The 22212-nt window shown below is 51.8% G+C and overlaps 1 protein-coding gene across 10 annotated transcripts in view; it reads right to left on the bottom strand.

Annotated features, from left to right (window-relative positions):
* Positions 1-269: 269 nt before the first annotated feature.
* SPATS2 (spermatogenesis associated serine rich 2) overlaps positions 270-22212 on the bottom strand; it is a 31268-nt gene continuing 9325 nt past the window's right edge. For 4 of the 10 annotated variants that reach the window (XM_080368793.1, XM_080368792.1, XM_080368795.1 and 1 more), the window contains exons 2-12: positions 21847-22170; positions 13933-14012; positions 13541-13649; positions 12503-12552; positions 11064-11322; positions 10593-10805; positions 9233-9368; positions 3779-3837; positions 3061-3170; positions 1375-1477; positions 270-673 (exon numbers count right to left, since the gene is read on the bottom strand). In XM_080368793.1, coding sequence (XP_080224919.1) covers positions 285-673; positions 1375-1477; positions 3061-3170; positions 3779-3837; positions 9233-9368; positions 10593-10805; positions 11064-11322; positions 12503-12552; positions 13541-13649; positions 13933-14012; positions 21847-21871 — 1533 coding nt within the window. In that variant the 5' untranslated portion in view covers positions 21872-22170 and the 3' untranslated portion in view covers positions 270-284. The other 6 variants (XM_080368798.1, XM_080368797.1, XM_080368796.1 and 3 more) reach the window with 5 other exon arrangements.

Below are 22212 nucleotides of genomic sequence, written 5' to 3' on the forward strand. Positions count from 1 at the left end.
GAGGGGGTCCGGGGATGTGGGGGGGGTGGGGGGGTGTTGGAGAAGCCAAAAAGCAGAACCCCCAAAGCACGGAGCTGTCATGGCATCATCACGGGACCGTCACGGCACCATCATAGGACCGTCATGGCACCGTCATGGCAAGGCTGTTCTGGGGGGTTCAGGTACCCTTGACCCCGCTGGTGCCCCTCACACCACATCCCCGGACCCCCTCTTCCTTGGTGGGGGGGGGGTGTTGGAGAAACCAAAAAGCAGAACCCCCAAAACACAGAACTGTCACGGCACTGTCACGGCACGGCTGTTCTGGGGGGCTCAGACCCCCTGACCCCGCTGCTGCACCCGAGTCCTGACACCAAAGGGCACCCGGTGGCCCAGGACCCGGGGGGGGGGGGGGAAGGGGGGGGAGGGAGAGGAGCCCCAAAACACGAAGCAAGCCCCCCGCGCCGTGTCGGGGTGCGGTTACCTCTCTGGGGGGGCTGCGGGGGGCGGCTGCCGGCGTTCCCCACGGCTGCCTCCGCCGAGGCCGAGGGTCTCTTGGCCGCCGTAAGGCTCGCAGCGGAGGCAGAGGCACAGGCAGGGGCAGAGGGAGCGGGGGTCTCGCTGGGACCGCTCAGGGACGCGGCGGTGACGGAGCTGCACCGCGAGCGGGTGGAGTAGCTGTTCTTGGGGTGGGAAACTGGAAGAGAAACATCTGGAAAATGGGCGTTGGAAGCGAACACCCCCACCCCCCCCTCCCCCACCGCTCCCACTCTGGACCCTGCGGGCTCCAGCAGGGCTGGGGTGGGGGCAGCTCCCGACTGGGGCCAAAGGCTCGGAGGGACGATGGAGATTTTTCTAGAACCCTCTCTCCACCCGAGGAAACAAAATACCCGAAGCCCAGCGCTCCCCGTCTCACCACTATCAAGTTTTAGGGCACAGGGGATGGGTTTTGGTGATGGCGGGGGTGGCAAAGGGGGGCTGCCGCCTCCGCTCCCACCCCGGCCCCCAGCCCAGCTCCCACCCCCCCAGCCCGGCTCCCACTCCAGCTCCCACCCCCCCACTCCGGCTCCCACCCCCCCAGCCCGGCTCCCACTCCGGCTCCCACCCCCCCAGCCTGGCTCCCACCCCCCCACTCCGGCTCCCACCCCCCCAGCCCGGCTCCCACTCCAGCTCCCACCCCCCCAGCCCGGCTCCCACCCCCCCACTCCGGCTCCCACCCCCCCAGCCCGGCTCCCACCCCCCTAGCCCGGCTCCCACCCCCCCAGCCCGGCTCCCACTCTGGCTCCCACCCCCCTAGCCCGGCTCCCACCCCCCCAGCCCGGCTCCCACTCCGGCTCCCACCCCCCCAGCCCGGCTCCCACTCCCATTCTCCCACCCCCACCCCCCACCCCAGCTCACCTTGGCCGAACGAGGCGATGCTCTTCTTCAGCGCGTCGAGGTCGCACGTGAACCGCGCCACCCGGCCCAGGTCCTCATCGTATTTCCGTTCGCTCACAAAGTGCTTTTAGAAAAAAGGCAAAAAAACACCCCCCGTTAATCCGTTAATCCAGCCCGTGAATTACCAGGAAGGGAGAAGGGAGGTGCAAACCTCCCAGTTTAGCCCAGAATAGGCATCCAGTTGGGTGCTGCTTGAAAAAAAAAAAAAATCCTGATGGCTACGACAACTGCCAGAAATAGAAATTATTTTTTTATTATTATTTTGGGGGTTTTTTTGGGGGATTATTTTTGGTTTGTTTTTTTTTTTTTTTTCCAGCCCATACACCAACAGCCTCCCCCAGCCAAACTCAATCCGCTCTGCCCAGCTCCGGGGTCTCCGGACCCTCGCAGGGACACCACCCGGTTTTCTCCGCTGCACTAATCCTGCCACGGAGACGGAACAGTTCCAGTTTCCCAACTGGAGTTTTAATTGATGTAACTTCCCCCTGACCTCTCGTGGCAGGAGCTGGCGTGCCGGGGCAGCAGGAGCGTTTTATGGAATACAAAAGTCACGGGCAGGCAGCGGGGAGGCTTCTCCCGAGCCAGGGGAGAAGGGACAGAGGTCAGCCTACCCCGGCCGGAGGTTTTCACAACGGCGTCGGGGTGGTACAAACCAAATTATTTTAAATTAAGGTGTCCCGGGATCCCGCTGCGTGGCTGCGGGCAGCAGCGTGCAGAGCACTGGCGGTAAATTCCAGAACTGGGGATGCGAGGAAAGAATTGTGAGTGGCACAGAATGGCATCTGGGAGTGGCAGACACCCAGGGGGTTACTGCAAGACTGATACGAGCAGAACGGAAAGGGTAAGGACCATGGAAATGATTCAAAAAAAAAAAAAAAAAAAAAAAGAGGTAACTGCAGAATGGACCAAGAAAACCAGTATGAGATCAAGAGCCCACCAGGCTGGGTTTGGGGAGCGGGTACTGGGTGGCACGGGTATAATGGAATGGAGAGGACAAGGACCATGGAAGTGATTAAAAAAAAAAAAAAAAGAGGAGAGGATAAGAACCATAGAAATGATTCCCAAAAAATGAGGTAACTGCAGAAGGTGGCCAGCCCAGCAATCAAGAAAACCAGTATGAAATCAAGAACCCACCAGGAAAACCAGTACAAAATCCACAAGGCTGGGTTTGGGGAGCAGGTGCTGAGTGGCACAGGTGTAACTGGGGTGCACGTAACAGAGAGGACAAGGACCATGGAAATTATTTAAAAAATAAATAAATAAATAAAAAATGAGGTAACTGCAGAAGGTGGCCAGTCCGGTGACCAAGAAAACCAGTATGAAATCAAGAGCCCACCAGGCTGGATTTGGAGAGCGGGTACTGGGTGGCACGGGTATAACTGGGATGCGTGATCCGGGGGAGGGGTCCCTCCTGGGAGGCGCTCAGCTGGAGCTGCTCTGCAGGTCGGGATAAAGAAATCCCTTATTTACGCAGCAAATTGGCGACTCGTTTTCTTCGAGCAGGAACCCGGGGCTGGACCCTGCTGGGGTGACACCCACGCGATTCCCGCCGCGGACCGGGCGGCAGCTGCCCAAATCCGGCCAGTTTGGGTGAGATTTGGGTGAAATTAGGACTAGGTCGGACGAGGCAGGGTGCCAAAACCTCACCTTTATGTCAGCCCTGAGCTCAACCAGCTGCTCCTCCGACATTCGCACCGCCACATCAGTCAGCTTCTTCAGGGCTTCTGCCTTCTTCTGGCGGCTGACGAGAATTTCCACTGAAAAAATGAGAGACGGCGGCTTAGGCAGCATCCAGCGTGAAAGCACCCCAGCGCCACGCACAGCACCTTAGGGATAAACACCCCCCCCCCAGCCCACCTCCACCCCCCCAAAATGATTTAAGCTTCCAGACACAGATTGAACCTGAGCAGACTCAAGAGGGGCACGACGCGCAGCTTTGGTAAAAGCTTCGTTGTCCCCCCCCCATCCCATCCCCATCCCCATCCCCGGGTTAAGTGCACCCCCTGAATGCCGGGGCTCAGCGCTGCTGGTGTGGGTGGCCCCCTGGATCGTTTCCCACCCGCACCAGACGAGCTGAGGACGCTTTTTCCAGTTTCCCAGGAATGCCGAGATGATCGGGAATAGCCTCGGTTTGTGTCCCACCATCAAGCGGGGCAGTGGCCTCCAAGAGGACGGTTTGTGACCATCTACCTCGAGCCAAGGGGCAAGTTTTGGCTGGGCACAGAACCCCGTATTTTGGAACGGCAGGAGCAGGAGGTAAATCCCAGAAATCTGGTGGTGGTGTGGGGGGGGGGGTTGTCCCTCCGGAACGCAACACCTACAGCTCTTCAGGTGGGTGTTTGTTGGGAGAAAAAAAGGGTCTTACTTGCTTCTGCTTTCACTTTGTCCATTTCAGCCAGCAAAGCCACCTCCCTATCCATAAGGCTAGAAGGGGAAGGAAGGAAGGAAAAAAAAAAAAAAAAAAAAAAAGACAATAAATAACTAAAATACAACCAAACAGAGAAAACCAGAAGAGATTTTAGTATTAAACAAAGAAACCCGATTGCAAGAAGAGCAGCGGGAAGGTTTCCAGGCGTGCCGGGCAGCGGGGAGAGCCCGGCAGATGGCAGCAGGATCCCAGCGCTCCGCACCGGAGCTCCAGCTTTTGTTCTGGAAGCCAGGAGTTGTGCGCAGGTTTGGCTGGCGTGAAACTTGCTCAAGCTCAGGTCAGCATCGCCGACAAACCGCCGGGTACATGGTCACCTTACTCCGATAAAAGTCAAAGCCACCTTGGCAAGGGGAGAGGGAGCGGCAGCCGTGGCGCTGGGGGAAGCTGCGCTTTGCTGGACTTTATTCCCCTCCCTGCCCACCCACCCCCCCCCCCAAAAAAAAAAAAAAATAGGGCATGATGTTTTAGAGTCACTCAAAATAAATAAAAATACCCTAATGAGCTGCAGAGCAGGATGAGGATCCTGGCAGGAGCGGGATGCCGGGCACACAGGCATCCGTGCCACGTTGCGAAGGCATCGACCGACCGCGACGCTTTGCCCTTACGCCCTCGTTAATTTATTTAAGCCAAACGAATCGGCTCACTAATCCAGAAACCTGAATCCCGGCACTCCGTGCCACTTCTTGGGATGCCAAGAGGGTCAAGAGAGGGCACAGCCTTCCACAGGGCGCAGCGCTACAAGGCCACCCGACCTCCTGCCAGATCCCACCACACAGAGCCAGCCAGATCCACCACCTGGGAATCTCTTCCCAGCTGAGGGGTTTTGGACCACGGAGGGAACACCTGAGCGGGTCACAGCGAAGCATCTCGGCTCACCAGGAGGCTCCAGCTTGCCTCAAGTGTGTCTGTTGCCATGAGACCGCGATTCCCCACCCCCCCCCCACCCCCCCCGGAGACCACGGCAGCAGCCTTTACGCAAGCAAAACCGGCCAAATTTAGCAAATGCAGACGATGGAGCATCCTCCAGGAAGGCAGAGCCAGCCAGGGAGCTCCCCCACATCCACCGCTGCCTTGCAAAGAGGCTTCTTGCCCCTGGAGATGTGCACACCGAGGAACTCTGCTCACCGCAAAAGCAGAAGAAACACCAGTCCTCCCATTTTGGACAGGGGCAAGGTACTGGTTGTTCATCCTAAGGAGTCCAGAGCTTTGCAAACACGCTGGAAATGCTTTTTTTTTTTTTTTTGGTGGTTCCCTCGAAGCTACGCCTCCGCCGCAGCTCACCTTCTGCGAGCGGCTTGAAATCATTCAACAGCCAAGCTTATTAATAGGGTTCGTTTCGGTTTTTGCTTGCTAAATATAAAAGCAGAGTCTTCCCCTCACATGCTGGCTGCGTGATGCTCGCAGCAGACACTAAATGGTACTCGGAGAGAGAGAGGTACCTGCAGCGCACGAGGTCAGCCCTTCCACCGTGACCACAGGGGTTGGTTTTGGGTTTTTTTTTGGTGGGGTTTTTTTTTTCGGGTTTTTTTTTTTGAGTCAGAAAGGTTCGCTTGAAAATAGGAAGAATATTTATTTTAGCGACCGGCTGAAAAGGGAAGCCGCAGAGCATCTGAAATGCAAACTCAACCCAGCGCTCGCCCGCTCCTCTGCATGTCAGAGAGGGTTGAGGCAAGATCAATTTCAACAATTCCCTCTGAACAGCAGCTTTGACATTTGGCTTCTTCTGTTGATTTATCGCTCTGTCCATCTGCTTTTTCAGGGCAGGAATTGTTTCTGCTCGTAGCACAGCGGGGGCCTGATCCAGGTCAGGCACAACTCAGCCCAATCCCACAAATAAAACGACACGTGTCAAAAGCGATGCTAAGAAGACTTCACCTTGTTTCCAGCCATCCCCCGAGCGACAAAACCAGGCTCCGCAACGCTGCCGGGCAGGGTACAAGGGTGATCCCCCCCCCCCCCAGCTGCCCCCCTGCCCAGACCCATGTCAGCAGCAGGAATCCCCCCTCCCCCTGGAACTGGGGAGAGAAACGGGTGGGAACGTGGCCTTAATGATTTAATTAAAAGTGCAGGAACAGAACTCCTCCTTGAATACACAGGCGCATGCCCAGCTCCGGCGGAGCCAGCACCCACCATCACAGGGGCTGTTTCGGACTGGTTCCGCCAGGCTGCCAGCCCAGATCATCGCTTGCGTCCCTTTGTAATTTAATTTACTCAGCAGAGCTCAGCTGGAGTCCTTTACCCAATTTTACAGTTGGGCTGGCTGAGGAACAGAGGTCAAGCGGCTTTGCCCGAGGTTGGTGTGACGAGTGACTCTGCTCAGACCTCGCTGCTCCTCGTCAAACAAACTCCCTTCCTTCTGCCAGATCCGTTTGGAAACACGCCCGCCCTTCCCGACTGCTCTATCCTGGGACGAGACCCCGCGGGGGACGCCTGGCCCTGCCAGGGGGACCGGGCTGTAAGGACATTTAAGAAGCACAGAAGGAAGAAAAAAAAAGGGGAAGCGGATAAAGCGGTAACTGCTGAAGGTGAAACGATGCCAAACGCGCGGTGGTGACCCAAAAGATGCTCTCAGCTGCCAGCCAGCTCCACCTGCAAGATATTTTCTGTTTGTGAAAGACAACGGCTCTTTGGCCAAGCCCTGCTAAGGGGTTTGGGGTCACTTTTCCTCGGGGTTGAAACGCGATCCAAGGCGGACGGCGATGGAAGGTGGCTGGCAGCACGCCTGGCAGCTCTGCCCCGAGGAAATCGGGGGGTGGGGGGGTGGATCTCGGGGGTGGGAAAGCTCAAACCCAGCCCCACAGCCCCCTCAGCACTGAAACTGAACTTACCCACACCGCTCGTCAAGGCTGAGGGCTTCTTCCACCCCCCCAAGATGTGCTACTCTCCCTGTCAGCGGATAACAAAACACTCAGGAAATTAAGGACTACCAGGATCCTCCAGCTCAGGTTACCCCATCACCTCCAGCCTGGAGCAGCAAATCCCCTCCAAAGAGGAATCCGTACACGTGTCGCTCACCCAGGCTGGATTTCAGAGGCTGAGACAGGCACGACCCCTGCATCAGAGTCTCCCCCTTCACCCTCTACCTACCCACGGACCACAGGTCTCGGAAAAGCACGTCTAGCGAGAGAAGATGAAGGTCAAGAGCTCTAGGAAGCCTCGCTGACTAAAAGGACACCCGAAGGGCAGCCCTGACAGGCAGATGTTAAACCAGTTCAAGCTTTGCTACTTAAATAACCCGTTTCAGTTGACCAAACCTGCTTTGAAACCAGGTTTTCCTTCGGTAGAAAGCCAACCGGAGAGGGAATTATTCAGCAAGAGGATTTAACTATCGGATCCTGCCTTGCGCCGTCAGACTGAAAAATACACTAATTGTTCTCTGGGTCACGAAGGGAGTTGGATAAACAAGAAAAACCAACTAAGAAAAAGACGAAGGTGCAATTTACACCTCGGCTCACTGGCAACTGCATCACTTCTGGGAAAAGGAAAGTGAAGCTCTTTCGGCGGAGCCCCCGGCTGCGGAGTCACCCGCTTATCAACGGCCCAGAGCCGGCATCCTGCTGGGCAGCTCCTTCACTTGGCATTTGTCAAAGGAGGTTCCCGGTGGCCCCGTTCCAGGCAGGCACTCGCCTCCCTCCCACCCGGAATCGCGTGTCCTGCTTCGCTGGCTGCAGCTCGGCTCACCGGAGCAACGGACTTGAGCCTTTAACCTTTCCGAACGTGACGCAAGTTGTTTTTATAGATGATAACTAAGTCAAAGGGTGAGGAATGACTTGTATGGAACCAGACACGTTCGCCAAAAGAATGACATTTGGCACGCCGGGGAGAGGTTTCTACAGCTGTTGTAACTGTATAGAAAGGCAGAGAGGAGAAAAAAAAAAAAAACAACAAAAAACACAAAACAAAACAAAAAACCGACCAACTTAACAACAACCCACTGCACACAGTGATAATATTGAATCAGTATCAGTATTGACTCGGTAGACAAAGCCACTAACGAAGTCAGAAATACTCGTAAACCCAAACTTCGGTTAGGGCTACAAATCCCTCGGCTATCGACAGGTTAAATCCCTTTACATCGCAGCTTTTCCAAAAGACAGGGAGCTCCACGTTCAGCTTGGAGAGCACAACTCAGCACAGAAACGAGGGTCAGGGCACACGGCCACCTTTAACCCTGCCCCTCTGCTTTGGCAGAGGCTCCTCAGGTGAGTTTAAAAGTCATCTAGAAACATTTTGGTCAGGATTTTTAGCACACGCTGAATTGAAGTCCAGGAGAGCATTCCACTTCCTTCAGGAGAAACCTTCCCGGTGGCAAAGTTCAACGCGAGTACAAGAAAAAAAAAAAAAAAAAGTCCACGCTGAACAACGAAATTTGCTGAAAGGCTTCAGAATCCAGCTCCCTACCATCACCGCTAAACACTCCTGCCTCTGAGGCCACAAAATTTTCAGATGGGAGACAGCTTTTGACACGGATTTTGCAAATCTGCCAAATAGCTACTTCCATCCTTCAACAGGATAGCAGCATTTTAGTTACCCGTCAAACGTTCCTCACTTCAGGCAAGGAGAACCCTTTAGGCAGTTTCTTCTGAATATTTCTTTACCCAAAGCCATCATATTCGTATAACTAAGAACAATTTCTCGGTCAGCCAAGACAGGGAGCGTATCTGATGTTAGGCCTTCTGGAATATTGTCTTAAAGCACTTGTCTCAACTAATAAAGACGTTCATTAAAAAAAAAATGAAATAAATAAAAAGACCTGATTATACTCATCGGGAACATCATGCCCAGTATGAAAAGCTTGGCTGGGAACGGGGGAAGCAACGCCGCACAAGATGATCTTTGATGTGTACTCACACCTTCAGAAGGATCCCTCTCTCTTCCACCTTCTACACTTGGAAGATTTCAGATATAAATTTTGTTTCTAAAAGACAAACACTACTGCAGCCTGAGCTCCCCACCACTCTCCTTCTAGCACAGCTAATACCAGCACCTAACCAGTACGTTACTGGAGAGTTCCTCATCTTACCTGCGGCTAAAATGACTTTAGGATGGTCGGGACAACTGTTTGGTAGAGACACGGAGCCTCAGTTCATCAACGACCCTGCTGGACACACCAAAGCCTCGACCCAGTCTATCAACACGCCACCGCATGTGTGGGACAAGGGCTGGAACCACAGGGTGGCAAAGATGCCTCCTAAAATCCACCGAGTACGGCACTTTGGACTCGGGTTTATTCTTTACGACCCGCTGAGCTCCCAGATGCTGAAGAACGGGGCTGGGGCAGCAGGGCACGCACAAACAAGTCATTAAGCTGCTTAAAAAAGCGGCAGACTTGTTCCAAATGTCTCGGTCTTACGCCTTAACACCTGGATCCGGCCCTCCAGTTAAACTCACCTACTCTGCAGTTCAGCAAAGGCTTGCTTCATCTTCTTAATGGAAGCATCCATCTCCTCCTTCACCACCACCCGGTACCGAGCCAGCGAAACGGTGCAGCGCTGGAGATCCTTCACTGATTTTTCAATATTAGAACCTACCAAGAGACAAGAGCGAACTCAAACAGCCGTGTCAATCACATCGCTAAATCCTCCCAGCAGGGATACATCTAAAGACATCTCCCCCTTCTTTCTTGGAAAACGACACACTGCTTGGTTTGAAATTTTTCTTTCCCTCCCCTATTACAAAGGCACTAGGTTCAGTCTGAGGGATTTTCTTATTGGGAAATGTTTTCCCAAGGCTTGTAGAATTTCCTTCCATGGGCAGGGACGTCCCTCCACGTTTTTAAATACGTGAGAGAAATCAAACGCATCCGTGAGCTGCTTTTGTGTTAGAGACTGGAGACGAGCCAAAGGCGGTCTACTCCGAAGACCGCCGCACCGCATCATTAAACGATACGAACCGACTGTTTGCCTGGCGAAGGGAATTATCTAGGAAACTAAATTTAAGGTTATTTCCTCAAATCAGGAGAGAAAAGGATTGGTTATGGCTGCCAAGGTTAGTCCCCACGTCTCAGCTCGCCAGGAGGGTAACACCACCTTGCCCACGCTCTCTGGAATGTAGTTGCCCCACCACCACCACCAAGGGGCAACTTGCTCATCATTTGGGAAGTTGGAACTGCTCGTTACAGCTTCCCCATGCAGCGAGGGGGTGAAGCACCACCACCACCTCATCTCCATACGCTAAGTACGACAACCGTGCTCGCGGTCAGGGTCCCTGAGGTCCCTCCTGTCCCCACTTGTTATCGTAAGAACTCAGCTGCGGAGAAAGCACATGAAAGAACGAGAAAAAAAAAAAAAAACCACCAAAACAAACAAACAAAAAAAAAACCCACACAGTAGGAGGCGACTGTCACTTCTTGTAACAGGACTGGTCCGAACTTGTGGCCTTTCTACAAATTCTCACAAAAGATGAGAAACCACCTCAAGGCTCCGTGACGGAGCGTGGAGAAGAACGGGCTAAACGTACGCAGCAAGACTTGGCTGCTTCCTCCCCTGCTCTTCTCACACCCATGGGTTTGCTGCTCCAGGCACTACATCTAAACTGCTGTCAAGATTCCCGCTGCGCGTAGGGAAGAGGAGGAGGAGGAGAGTGCAACTTACTGGCCAGATAATAAGCGGCACGTTAGCTCGCATTAAAATCAAAGTCCAGCGTGGCTCTGCACCGCGTCCGTCAGCACCGCCGCGGACGGGGCGGTGAGAACGTGGCCAGCAGCACCCTGCTCTGCCGCCGGCCAGCGCGCAGAGCCTCAGGGCCTTACCCAGCTTCTTGCTCGCAGGCGAAACGGGCACATCTTCCAGCCGGGTTACGGAGAGGGAGGCGGGAGTCGAATTGCTCGCTGCGGATCGGGACAGAGACCTGCTAGCGCTCCTCTGCTCAGGCCGCTGCCTGAGAGATGAAGGGCTCTGGGAAGGATGCATGATGAGCGATTTTGTGTCAAAGTCTGCTATTCCATTCTCTAGTTCAGGCACTGCTGTAGAAAAGCACACGCGTTTAAAAGGGGCAGGCGGGGAGGACAGCAGAACACTGACCACCTCTTTACCACCACCACAACAACAAAAATATATAAAAATAAAATCAGAAATCAAGGTGAGCTGCTCTTTCCTGAAGAGCCAGCCAAACAACCGGGTATGCAAGGCTGACCCAAAACAAAAGGATCACAAAAAGAGGCAGCTCCTCTGCTTTTTAAACACCAGGCGCCCGTCTCCAGTGCTACTTTAGAGAGACTAACCTGTTCTATCAGGCATGTCTGGCGTAGCGGGCTCGCAATCCTCCAGCTCTCTGGCATCAATCGAAAGCGCATCCAAACCTTCGCTGAGCGAGTCCACGGACTCCGTGTCGTGGGCACAGCCGTTGACATGGAAACCGTTAATTCCACCCTTCTCCGAGTTGGCTGATTGCTCTTCTTCAGTGGACACCAATTTACCGGGCTCTGGGAGGCCAGGGTTCGATTCAGCTTGGGGTTTTGGTTTGGTTTTCTTCTTCTTGTTCTAAGGATTAGGCATCCGCACCGCAAAGGGGGGTGGGGGGAGGGAAACAAAACGCGTTAAGCTTAATTCCTGAAGTAGTAGCTGAATTAAATGCTTTTTCAGCCAGCCTGGCTGTTGATCCTATTAACAGTAGGAGGGATTTATTCAACAACGAGGACAGATACAGTGGCATTAATGAGGCGCGAATACATTATCCTCTCCGGTGGCGTGCCAACAGGAGCGGCGTGCCGGGTACCGGCCGAAGGCGGCAGGGAAGCGATGGGAAGCAGCCGAGAGGTTGGCGGCTGTAACCCTGGCACGGCACCAGCCCGGGGTGGCTGCTGGGGGTGCTCCCAGCCAGATTCCCTGGGTGCTGCCAGGGTGCTCTGCTAGACCTCGCTCCGCTCCCACGTCCCTCATTTCCCAGCACACGGCTGCTCAGGCACAGGTTTCCCCCCCCTCGTCCCCCCTCCTCCCCAGTTCCAGTTCATGCTGGTGCTTTTCACGTATTCCAAGGAGTCTTTTTTGAATAATTATGGTTTTATTCTTCTCCTGGTGGATTTAGATATTATAATACCAAGGACTGAAACTTTGCAAATCTTTATTTAACCCTTTCACAGAGGTCTGAGCAAAGAACTAGGCAAAACACTCGAGAAAGCTTATGTGACAAAGAAATATATTTCCACAGAGCTCAGCATTAAACGCAACTGTTCAGCTCCAAAGGTTACCGATGAAAAATGGAACAGCGTGACTATCTGAACAGTGAATTACAGAGCTCTGTGGAAATAAATGGACCTGATAAAGATTTACTCCAGCGTGGGGCTGTGTGCACGGATTAGGGGTCCTGTAGAGGGTCAGCAGAATAAAAGCGACTGCAAGGACAGAAAGTCTAGAACCTTTTTTGCAGATGCCACGTTCGACACAAACGTGTCTGACAGCTAAATGAAATGCAAATGTGGCCAGAAGATGATGTTTACAACTTGCACTGAAGTTACCCTGTAAATCATTGCCCTGAACAGCCAGGCACCTGATAACCTAGCGATTATCTCCGTGCATCGGTTCTGCTAACATCAATATCCGCGTTTGCTCTTCGGTTTCTTTTCCCGTCTAAATCACGAGGAATGCCTACCAGCCTCCCTAGTCTAAATCCTCAAAACGAAAAGGTAAATGCCTTAGGAAAAGTATATTTTAAACTCGTTACCTTTTTTTTGCCTGTTACAGTCCATTCTTTCAGTACTTCGCTGGCATTGCCTGAAACGAAACGCAGCGATGAGCAGCGGACGAGGCACCCGCTCCAATTTTTTTCCCCCGGTCACGTGGAAGTGCCTCCATACCTGGAGCCAGTTTCCTGCAGCTAAGTTTCAAGTCTCTTAGCTGATGTAATAAAAGGATCGGTTTCATTTTTGCTTTGGGAACACACTGCCGAACGGGACTACACCCTTACAACACAGGGCCAGGTCTTTCCAGGAAACAAATGAAAAAAAAAAAAGGGGGGGGGGGGGGAGGAAAAAAGAAATAGTATTTTTCTTTGGCTCTGTCATACTAAAGGTTTAGGTACTTGGCAACCTGCTGGAGCATGTTCTGAACTCAAAGGTTGCGTTCAGGTCAGATATCTGCTGGCCTTCTCTCCCCAGAGACACCAGCTGTGTCAGGATGCCCACAGCCTGAGGAATAGCTGTCATACCTTCTGTGGGCCAGAGGCAAAGCGCAGTTGTCAGCGATGGCCAGCATGGAAATCAGAGCTGCAAAGCGACAGGCGCTGTCACCAGCAACAGCCCGTTTTTTCCAAGGTCAGAAAAAAAAAAATAATAAAAAAAAATAAAAAAATCCATCGACTGCAGCAACGACAGCCAGACCCAAGAGAAGATGCGAGAGCCAGGTTTCAAAGTACAAACGGCAACTATTCGAAGCCGAAGACACTCCCGTTTTGTACACACCAACGAGAGTTTCTGGAATCGAGCCTCAAGCCTCCTTTATCTGAAGAGCTATCAAACGCTTCTCTCTGCCTTGACCTCCAGTTGAACAAACCCCAGCTAAAATTTGGGAAGAGAACGGTCTGTCCGTCACCCCTGCGGACAGAGCGTGCATTGGATGCGCTGAGAAGCTACACGAGCTTCTGCTACTTCATGCACTTCACTTTCTGCACGAAGGCCGCCAGCTGCTTCTGAAGCAGGACGGGAAAGACGGTACGTAGGAGCGGCGAAGCCGCCAGCCCCGCCACGAAACCAGCCGCCGTTACCTTCCATAAAGGCTTGCACAGTTTTGTCCACGCAGTTGTCAAAATGCTGCAGCACGAGGACGATCTCGTTGTTGCTCCTGTTGGGGACTATCGCACGCACCGCGTTGATCTGGAGGGAAGGGACACAGGGTAAGGCGTCAAACGTTTGCTGTAGCCCACACGGAGCCTGCAGCAACCCTCCCGCGAGCAGCCTAAAAACCCGTAACCGATGACTTCCTTATAAAACTTTAATGTGCCAGGATGATTTAGCCCGAATAAAACTTGGCTTTTGACAGAGCTGCAGTTGGCTCCCCGACAGAAACATATTTCATCTCGGAGAGGAGATGAAGATAGAGCGTTCGCCAGCTCTTCCGCGGCATGCGGTGAGTTAAAGTCTCAGAAGACACATTTACCTTCTCCTTCATGTTTTCAAAGGTTCCTCCTTGGGCCATCACGGTATTGGACTGCACATCAAAAATAAACCCAGATGGATCTGCGGAGACAAAGGAGAGGGAAGCTCTCTTCTGAACAACAGGCACCGAGAGACATTTAGAAAGACGCGAAGCAAGAGGTCAGCTCCAAGTTGGTACTTTGCCAAGGAGAAAATTGAAATCCTACAAACGTGCCGGCGCTCGCCGCCTTGCCGCCGTACGGTTAGCAGCAGATTATTATCACATGGCTGATCACCCACCCTTGGTTAAGGACCAGGTTCTGCTTACCAACCCCAGTTAAATCCACTTTGCTGGTGCCCCCTCCCCCCGCCCAAGGAGCCGATCCACTCCCAATCTCTGGGTCAGTTTTGATCCACGGATCAAAACCCCAAGTCAAAACCCACCAGCCCAGCGTGCGGGACAGAAGATCGCTGAAGATGAACGGTCCAGCTCCTCCGTTTCCATCTGAATCTTTTACCAAGCCCAACAATAAAGAGTTAACAAAAGCGCTAAAGCCTTCGAGCGGCATATTTAACAATTTCCTCCACCTGGAGATACAAATGGCAAGCAGACTGATAAATGGGTTTGAAGCTCCGGCAGCCTGTGTTCCCTGCCAGCTATGATCTCCAAGGTAATGCTTCTATGTTCCAAAAGAGACCCATAATTGAGACAGCCTTCACCAACGGGTTCGCTCCCTGCCAGCGAGCAAAGGTCACGTAAATCTGCGGGCCCCACCGTTCCTGCCGAGTGCCTGGCATCACAAATCCACGCTCCCTTTTCCTGCCCAAGGTCCCAGGCAGGCTAAATTTTGTATTTAGCAAACCCGAGGGAGATAGAGCTGTCGGGAGACGTGTTTTCCTACGACAGAACGTATTTGAAAGCGGTATTTTAGCTGTGGACGGTCCCGGGAAGAACATGTGTCCCTGGGCAGGGAGCAGCTGCAAGACCCCAGGGGTCTTCTGCACTCCTATTCCATCTTGGAATTATTTTTTTTCCATGCTTTGCACAGAAAAAGCATCACCAAGCGCTTTCCAGGGTGGATTTCCTCGGAGGGCATTTGACACCTCGAGCCCTGCACGGAGATCAGGACCCATCGGTTCCTCCATAAAGCTCCTCAACTGGTGGCTTTGGGGACCACCTGGGCCAAGATGCTCCATAGGGACGCTTGCCCGGTCACTGCCCTTTCTGCTTTTGCTCAGCTGATATTCCAAGCTGCTGATTCATGTTCTTTCCCTCACCTCCTCTAAATAACTCGTACGCGATTTTGAGACACACCATTGACTTTCGCGGTTCCCAGACATTGATGTAGCATTTAAACCGAGATGCCTCCAAATACAGTGACAGAATTGTGAACATGATGGAAAGGTCAGCCTCTTATTAAGGCTACAGATGAACGGTTAAATTCTTCCTCACGCCATCCTTACCCATTTCAGCCCCATGAGCGAGATTTTCTCAAGTTTCCCGAGCTCACAGAAGTTCGAGTTACCAACTTTCTAGTCCTTAATCTTGTAAATGGCTTTCAGACTCCCATCACCGAGTGAGAATTAGCAATCTTTTTTCAAAATCTTCCTTGCAGAGCAGCCACCAAGGACCCAGGTGCCAGGAAAGATGAAGTTCAGCTCCCCCCTGCAGCACATTTTCAGCTCCTCCATCCCACCCCATTCCCACATCTCCAATTGCAGGGGGCTGAGCTTGCCGGCACAGCTCGCTTTGAGCCGCTTCTCCACGGCCCAAGTCCTCCTGGTGTTCAAATGTTTATCATGCAAAAATTATGCGCCGGCGACGACGCCATATACATTTGATATTGCCCCTGAGCACTCTCAAGCATCGTTAAAAGGGCTGCTGGCACTCGGGTCTCTTGCGACGGTGGGTATTTGCAAGAAGGGACAGAATTTAAAATGCTCACACCCGCCCGGACCGAAGCCTGGCGGCCACCAGCGACTTCAAGATTTTTGAATTAAGATCCTTGCGGGAAAGAAAAGCTCCTTCCCAAAGCCAGGGCTCAGGCTGTGCATGTCATGTCTGACATGATGAGTCAGTCAGACGCTCAGACCGATCACTGTTGCATTAAAACATACACCCTGTTGATCTGATGCGATAAACCCCGGAGACGATGCCAACGGCCTTAATTGCTTCTCTGTTCATAACGGCATCCTCCAGAAAAATGAGGTGGTAAGAAATCATTCATCCCAAATCAGCTACTTTTTTTTTTTTTTTTTTTGCCTTTCAGTGCTGTTTATCGGACTAATCAACGCGCGAGCTCTTAAATAGAAACACTAACGATGCCAGGAAGAATCCACCCTACCAATATCAGTCTGCTCCTCCCGTAACTCCGCTAATTAGTCCTTTCTGTACGAAACACGTGCCAGAATTAAAACTACAGACCTAACAGATGCCTGGCTCCGCTTCGCGGGACACATGAAATCCGACAATTTCACACCCAACACCTCGAGGAAATCGAAACGGGGGCCGCTACGTTCCCCTCCAGCTCCAAGCAGAGTCCTGGGCTCATTTTTGAGCCACGACAGGCAAATTGTTTCATCAGGAGACAGGGAAAAGTGAGAAAAGCACCAGCCTGACAAGCTACACGGACCTGGTCCCAACCAGCATCACAGAGGATGTTTTACGAAAGCCGACAGCGCTATTACACACAGGCATTTAGCTCCTCCGAACCCATCCAGCACTTCATCCCCGCCGCACCCACGTGGCCAGCCGACGGGAAGTTTCCATAGTCAAATAGTGTGTAAAAACTTAAAAAATATTTTAAAATCCTAATCTAAATGTCAGGTTCACCCTCCTGCCCCAGCCAGGACACTCGCAGGTGGATGGAACAGCCTACGTGCTTAAAACGCTAGGCGACCAAGATTCAGTTAAATCGTGAAACATTTATGGACTCTGCGGCTTCGCAGGTCAACGGGAACCGGCGGCGTCTCTCCCAGGGATAACACGGGAGACCTCAGCTAATGTGAAATAAAAAGCTCTTAAAGAAAAAAGGCACCTCGCTGCTCACTCAGAGCATCTCCAATTGGCTTTAATTACAAGCATCTTCAGCAGTCCCTGCCTTGGGAGAAGCGGGAGATGCCCGTGCCCAGGACTGCAGAGGTGAGTGGACAGGAATTAATGCTCCTTCCCAGGACAGGGGGGGGGAAAAAAATTTAAAAAAAAATCAACAACAAAAAAACCCCCCACACCACACACGCACCACCCAAAAAACCCAGGCTATCATTATTCTATCCGTCTGTGCTTGCAGTCACAACGTCACAGCGAAGTACCCACAAATATCGGGGGGGGGGGGGTGGGGGGGGTGGGGGGGGTGTGTAGGGGAATAAATCCGGATTTCCAAAAGAAGCATTCCATAGGGAGATGACATCTGTGGGAGCCTTCTGTGTTTTCACGGCTCCTGGGGCATCGGGTATCGCACTTTGAAGCCACCAGACCACCACGGGCCACGTTTCAACATCTCTCACGTGTCACGCTCTCCCTCACAAATTACACCAACACATAGTGCTATTTTTTTTTTTTTTTTCCCCTTGTAAGAACACTTCTCGCTAACAGGCAACACAGGTACCAACGCCAAGCTCTCTCCTCGCAAATGAGAGGCAAGTAAGGACTAAACCGGGGGTAGGATCAATATTCCTGGGTTTGCTGCTGCCGAGAAGATATTTTACCGACAGCAGAAAAAAAACCCAAAAAAACCTACACAGAAATACTAAGTTTCTCCATGATCCGAGGGGGAAAACATCTCCCCCACACACCACCTTAAGCCCTCCCTTCCCCAAAATATGTTAAAATATTTGAGCGGGTCCGTTGAGTTCCTACGCTGTCCTTGCTTGCTTTTTCTCCCTGCTCACCGCCTGGGGTGCATTTAAACTCGGGGTTTCGTCCCTCCATCAGCTGTTACGGAAAGTATTTTAATGCCCCAAGGACAGCCCTGTGATATTCCCGAGCCCGTGGAAGTGGCAGCTGCACTTCAGAGCCTTGCCTCAACAACAAAGCGTCCCTTTTTCTTATTTTCCCAAACAAATTTCAAGCACACAACACCGCCTTCTCGCTCCAAACTCAATATAGGAAAGCAATTGGTTCGCCAAGGCGTAGTTACAAAAAGAAAAAAAACTTGCCACGTTGCGGCCAGAACAAGGCTACGCAGGCGAGAAATGGGACTCACAACTGGAAGAATTTGTTCCGAGGCGAGGAAATTAAACCTCCCAGGCATCCGATCTCCAGCAGGAGCTGGATGGCAGTGGGAGAGTTTAGCCCTCGGATGATAATGCCAGGCTAACCTTCCCAGCGGAAGGCCACGGTCATTTAAGGAATCGGAAGAGTGGGATAAAAAAAATAAATTCAATATGGAATAAAAAAAAAACAAACCACCCAACAAAACTTCTTGCAAATCAACTGAAACATGCCCATAAAACTGGGGGTTTCTGCAGGTATTTTCCTGCAAGGGCAGGAATCCGTACGGATGCAGCACGGATGCAGCTCTCCCAAGCACCCATCCTGCTCCCCAGGGGTAGGGGGAGCGCTTGGGGCGGGGGTCTCGCTGCCCCCGTGGCGTTACCGCCCTGGCACGCTGCCATTCCCACTGCTGCCGTTCGATCCGGCGCTCCGCCTGCTGCGTTGGACACAGGCAGCCAAGGAAGGCACCGGGTTTTCTTTCAGCGGAGCCAAGGCAGCCCAGCCAAATGAGAGAGCCATCAAGGTAATTCAAACTGCAGGGCAGTCTTCCCCCTCCCATCTAATTTCCATCTACAAGTTTAAAAAAAAATAAAATAAAAATTGAAAACCCGCGCACTTCCAGGGCATCACACTCAGCAGAGCGACGCAGCCGAGGTTCTCAGGAATTCCCGGCATCACCCGCGTCCTCGTACCGCACCCCAGCTCACCCAGGAGCCGGGATCCCATTTATCAGGTTACAGAACACACGCTCAATATTCGCCCTTCTGCGTTTTCGCCGTCTTCTCACGGCGAGCGCTGCCTGGCAGAGGAACTCCACAACCTCCCAGTTTGCCCATTTTACAAGCTCTCCGGACACAGATGGAGAAAATCGTTTGCCACCACCCCGATCTGCAAACCTGGTTTCTGCAGAGCAGGATCTTCTGCTCGACGGACAACGCTGTTCAACAAAGTACAAGCTTCAAATAAAATTTCACACATTTTGGGGGTTTGTAAAGGCTCGGGGTCCCTGCTCCAGCTGACACCCTCCCTCCCCAGCGGCCGACGCCGCAGACCTTTCGCCTTTACCAAATCCACGTAGGAGAGTTTTCCATCAATTGAAATGGCTCCCTGATGGATCCAGATGAGTAGGAACCCGAGCGCTGTTTTATTCAGGATCCTGGCACGCCTAAAACCGCGGCTGATATCCGATGGAAACAAGATTTATGTGATTGCTTTGTATCCTGGGGTCGCCAGTCATTCCTGAGCCTGGTGGCTGCTTTCACTCAAATCAATTAATCGAGTCAGAAGGGGGGATGAGAGGGAGCGCACACGCTTCGTGTGTGGGGGGAAAAAAACAAAACAGAAGCGCTAAGGATCCGAGATAGCAGCAAACCAACAAACCTACGAGACTCTGGGGAAGTATTTGTTTAGAGATCTGGCATCCCCGAGTCCACCTTTCCTTCAAATTTCTAAATTACCCCTTCTAGAATATCCTCAAGCTGAAACGAGCCATCCAGTGTAACCCAGACACGGACCTACGTGTGGACGCACGCCGCTGGATTTTGAATGGGGATAATTACATGACTGGTTTACAGATTGAACTGTTTTCTCCTCAGCACAGATCTTTGGAGTAAAGAGTTACTTACAGCCAGTAACATTCAGGAGTAGAACATGATTCTGTGCCCAACCTTTGCATATGCATTTTCAGAAGGCTTAAAAATACCCTCCTGAGTAGCTCAGATGTTCACGCTGTTCTGTGGCACTTCTAAGAAACAGGTGGGCTTCTGATTTGGTTTCAAAACTGCTGCATTATTAAAAATAGGTCTGTCTCGTTCCCCATCTCTCGGCACTTCTCAGCAGCCTTTTGTTACACTGCAAAGAGGTTTTGTTTTGCTTTCAGGAAAAAAAAAAAAAAAAAAAAAAAAGAAACCAAAAAGACATTCCTTACCTGTCCAAGGTACACTCCTTTACAGAGGACTGGAAAAATATTTGTTGACTACATTAACATTCTAGAGCAGCAGAAAAGTAGTAATTGAAAATTCAATCACAGTCTAAAGAGGACAGGGCACAGCCAGAAGAGTCTGCAGCTTTTTTAACTCTCACCTTCCCTTATGTCCACATTGCCACCGCAACGCGGACTGGAGATGAGCCTGCTTAACAAAGCAGCGCGTATTTTATATCCCCGGTGGCGGAGCGAATTAAAAGCCTACTCTGCATTCCTGCTCGGTGTCAAATATTTATGTCTGAGATCCCTTTACTTTTCTTTAGGAACCCAATACATGCCAGCGCTTCCCAGCGGGCCCTCTCTACGACACACTCTGCCGAACAGCACCGAGAGCGGCGACTGCGCCCCAGCTTTCTCATTCGGCTGGGGATTTGCCAACCCCCCTGAAGCCCCTCAGAGTAACAGCCCCCCGTGTTTTCCCGCCCCTCTTGTCCCCTATAGATCTCTTTTGGTGTTCCCCTACCTACCCAGACCCGTTCATTCTCTAGATAAACACACCTTGAACTCAGCACCGACGACTGCTGGGCTCCAGCAGCGGCAGAGAGAAGCCAATTTCTTAATGACTTGGGCTGAGGCTTCTGAGAGCACAGGTACAAAATAGTGCATTTTAAAAATCACTCAAAAATTATCTTATACAGTAATTTCCATAACCGTTACTAATTGCTTTGAATCATGCATGGATCTAGCTGTCAAAGGACGGCTGGGCTCCTCAGGTAGACACCGTTTCTATGCCAAAGCTGCTAGGAAAAAAAAAAAAAATATCTACAGAGAACAAAAGCTCTTCTCTTGAGGTAGAGGACATGAATTGTCAAACCCATTCGCCTTAAATTATTAATTAGTAGTCAGTTCAAATAAAAAGAGAACCGTAACCCTCAACCCCCCTTCTCCCCTCACAACACACACACTTTGGAATTAATGTTTCGCACACGACAAATAAGATCCCTCCCTGAAATAAGCTGCTTGACACAAGAATGGCTTTGCCACTTAGAATGCGACGGCAGAAACGGGAGAATCGGCCTGTGCGTTTGAAGACAAAGCCAGGGAAAAAGCTTCGCTCAAACTTGCTCGGTGCCCCTCTGTGCCCGCCTCGAAGGAAAAAGATTGAACTGGGTCTAGTTTGAATTTCATCCCCAAAGGCCAGGACCCGAGCTGAGCTATCCCACCTCGATTCCACTCGATTCCGCTTCTTTCCAAACTGGATTCCTGGCAAGCACTTGCCACAGACAGGACAAGCAAGTCCAGGACAGAAGCCTGGCCTGGAAGCCTGGCACACACGGGGCACCGCGAGGGCGGACAAGGGCTGCCTCAGGAGCACGAGTTGTGCTGGAATTAATCCCATGAGGGACCCAGACACCCCTCAAATCCATCCTGACCGTACCCCGAGGTCAGGATGCACGCCAGGAAAATAAAAAAAGTTTGGCTCTGCAACTCTTCAACTGTTAAAGCTTCCCCCCCCCCCTCCTGGTCTGACTGGGAAAACGATGCGATATTAACCTTATACAGGAACTCGTGAAATCAGAACTGTCCAGCTGGACGACTGAAATGCTACTAAAAATGTCACAAAATCCAACAGGTTATATGATGTCACGAAGAGAGCGACAACAAGCTGTCAAGGGACATCAGCAGCCTTGAAAGGAGTAGAGCGAAAGGAATTAACCCCTTTCCTAATTGATAACTTTGGAATCGATAGCGCTGGTTATCGACATCTGATGATACCACGTTCACGTGCATCTTACCTTTTGTATTTTGCTTTTTAGACATCTCGGCGTGTTTGCTCTAACCGTCAGCTATACAGGAGCGGGGAGGGGGGTGGGGAGAAGAAATAATGAGAGTCCTCGCCCTTGAACAACGTAGCTGGCAGTTGCAATCCACGCACCGCCTTGTATCAATGCGGGAAACGGCAGAGAGCTGGTTTGGGACAGCAAAATCCCAGCTGCGAGGGCAAACGGGGTCTGGAGTTGTCAGAAATCTGCTGACAGGCCAGCAGAGCACTACAGCTCCTTTCCTCTGAAAAGCAACTTCTTGTCAGGCTTCCTGACTGCAGCAGTTGGTATCTGATTCTGAAAAAGAAAGTAGTAAAAAAAAAAAAAAAAAAAAAAAAA

This window comes from Falco punctatus (assembly GCF_963210335.1).
Source record: "Falco punctatus genome assembly, chromosome: 18".
NCBI classification, from domain to species: Eukaryota; Metazoa; Chordata; class Aves; order Falconiformes; family Falconidae; genus Falco; species Falco punctatus.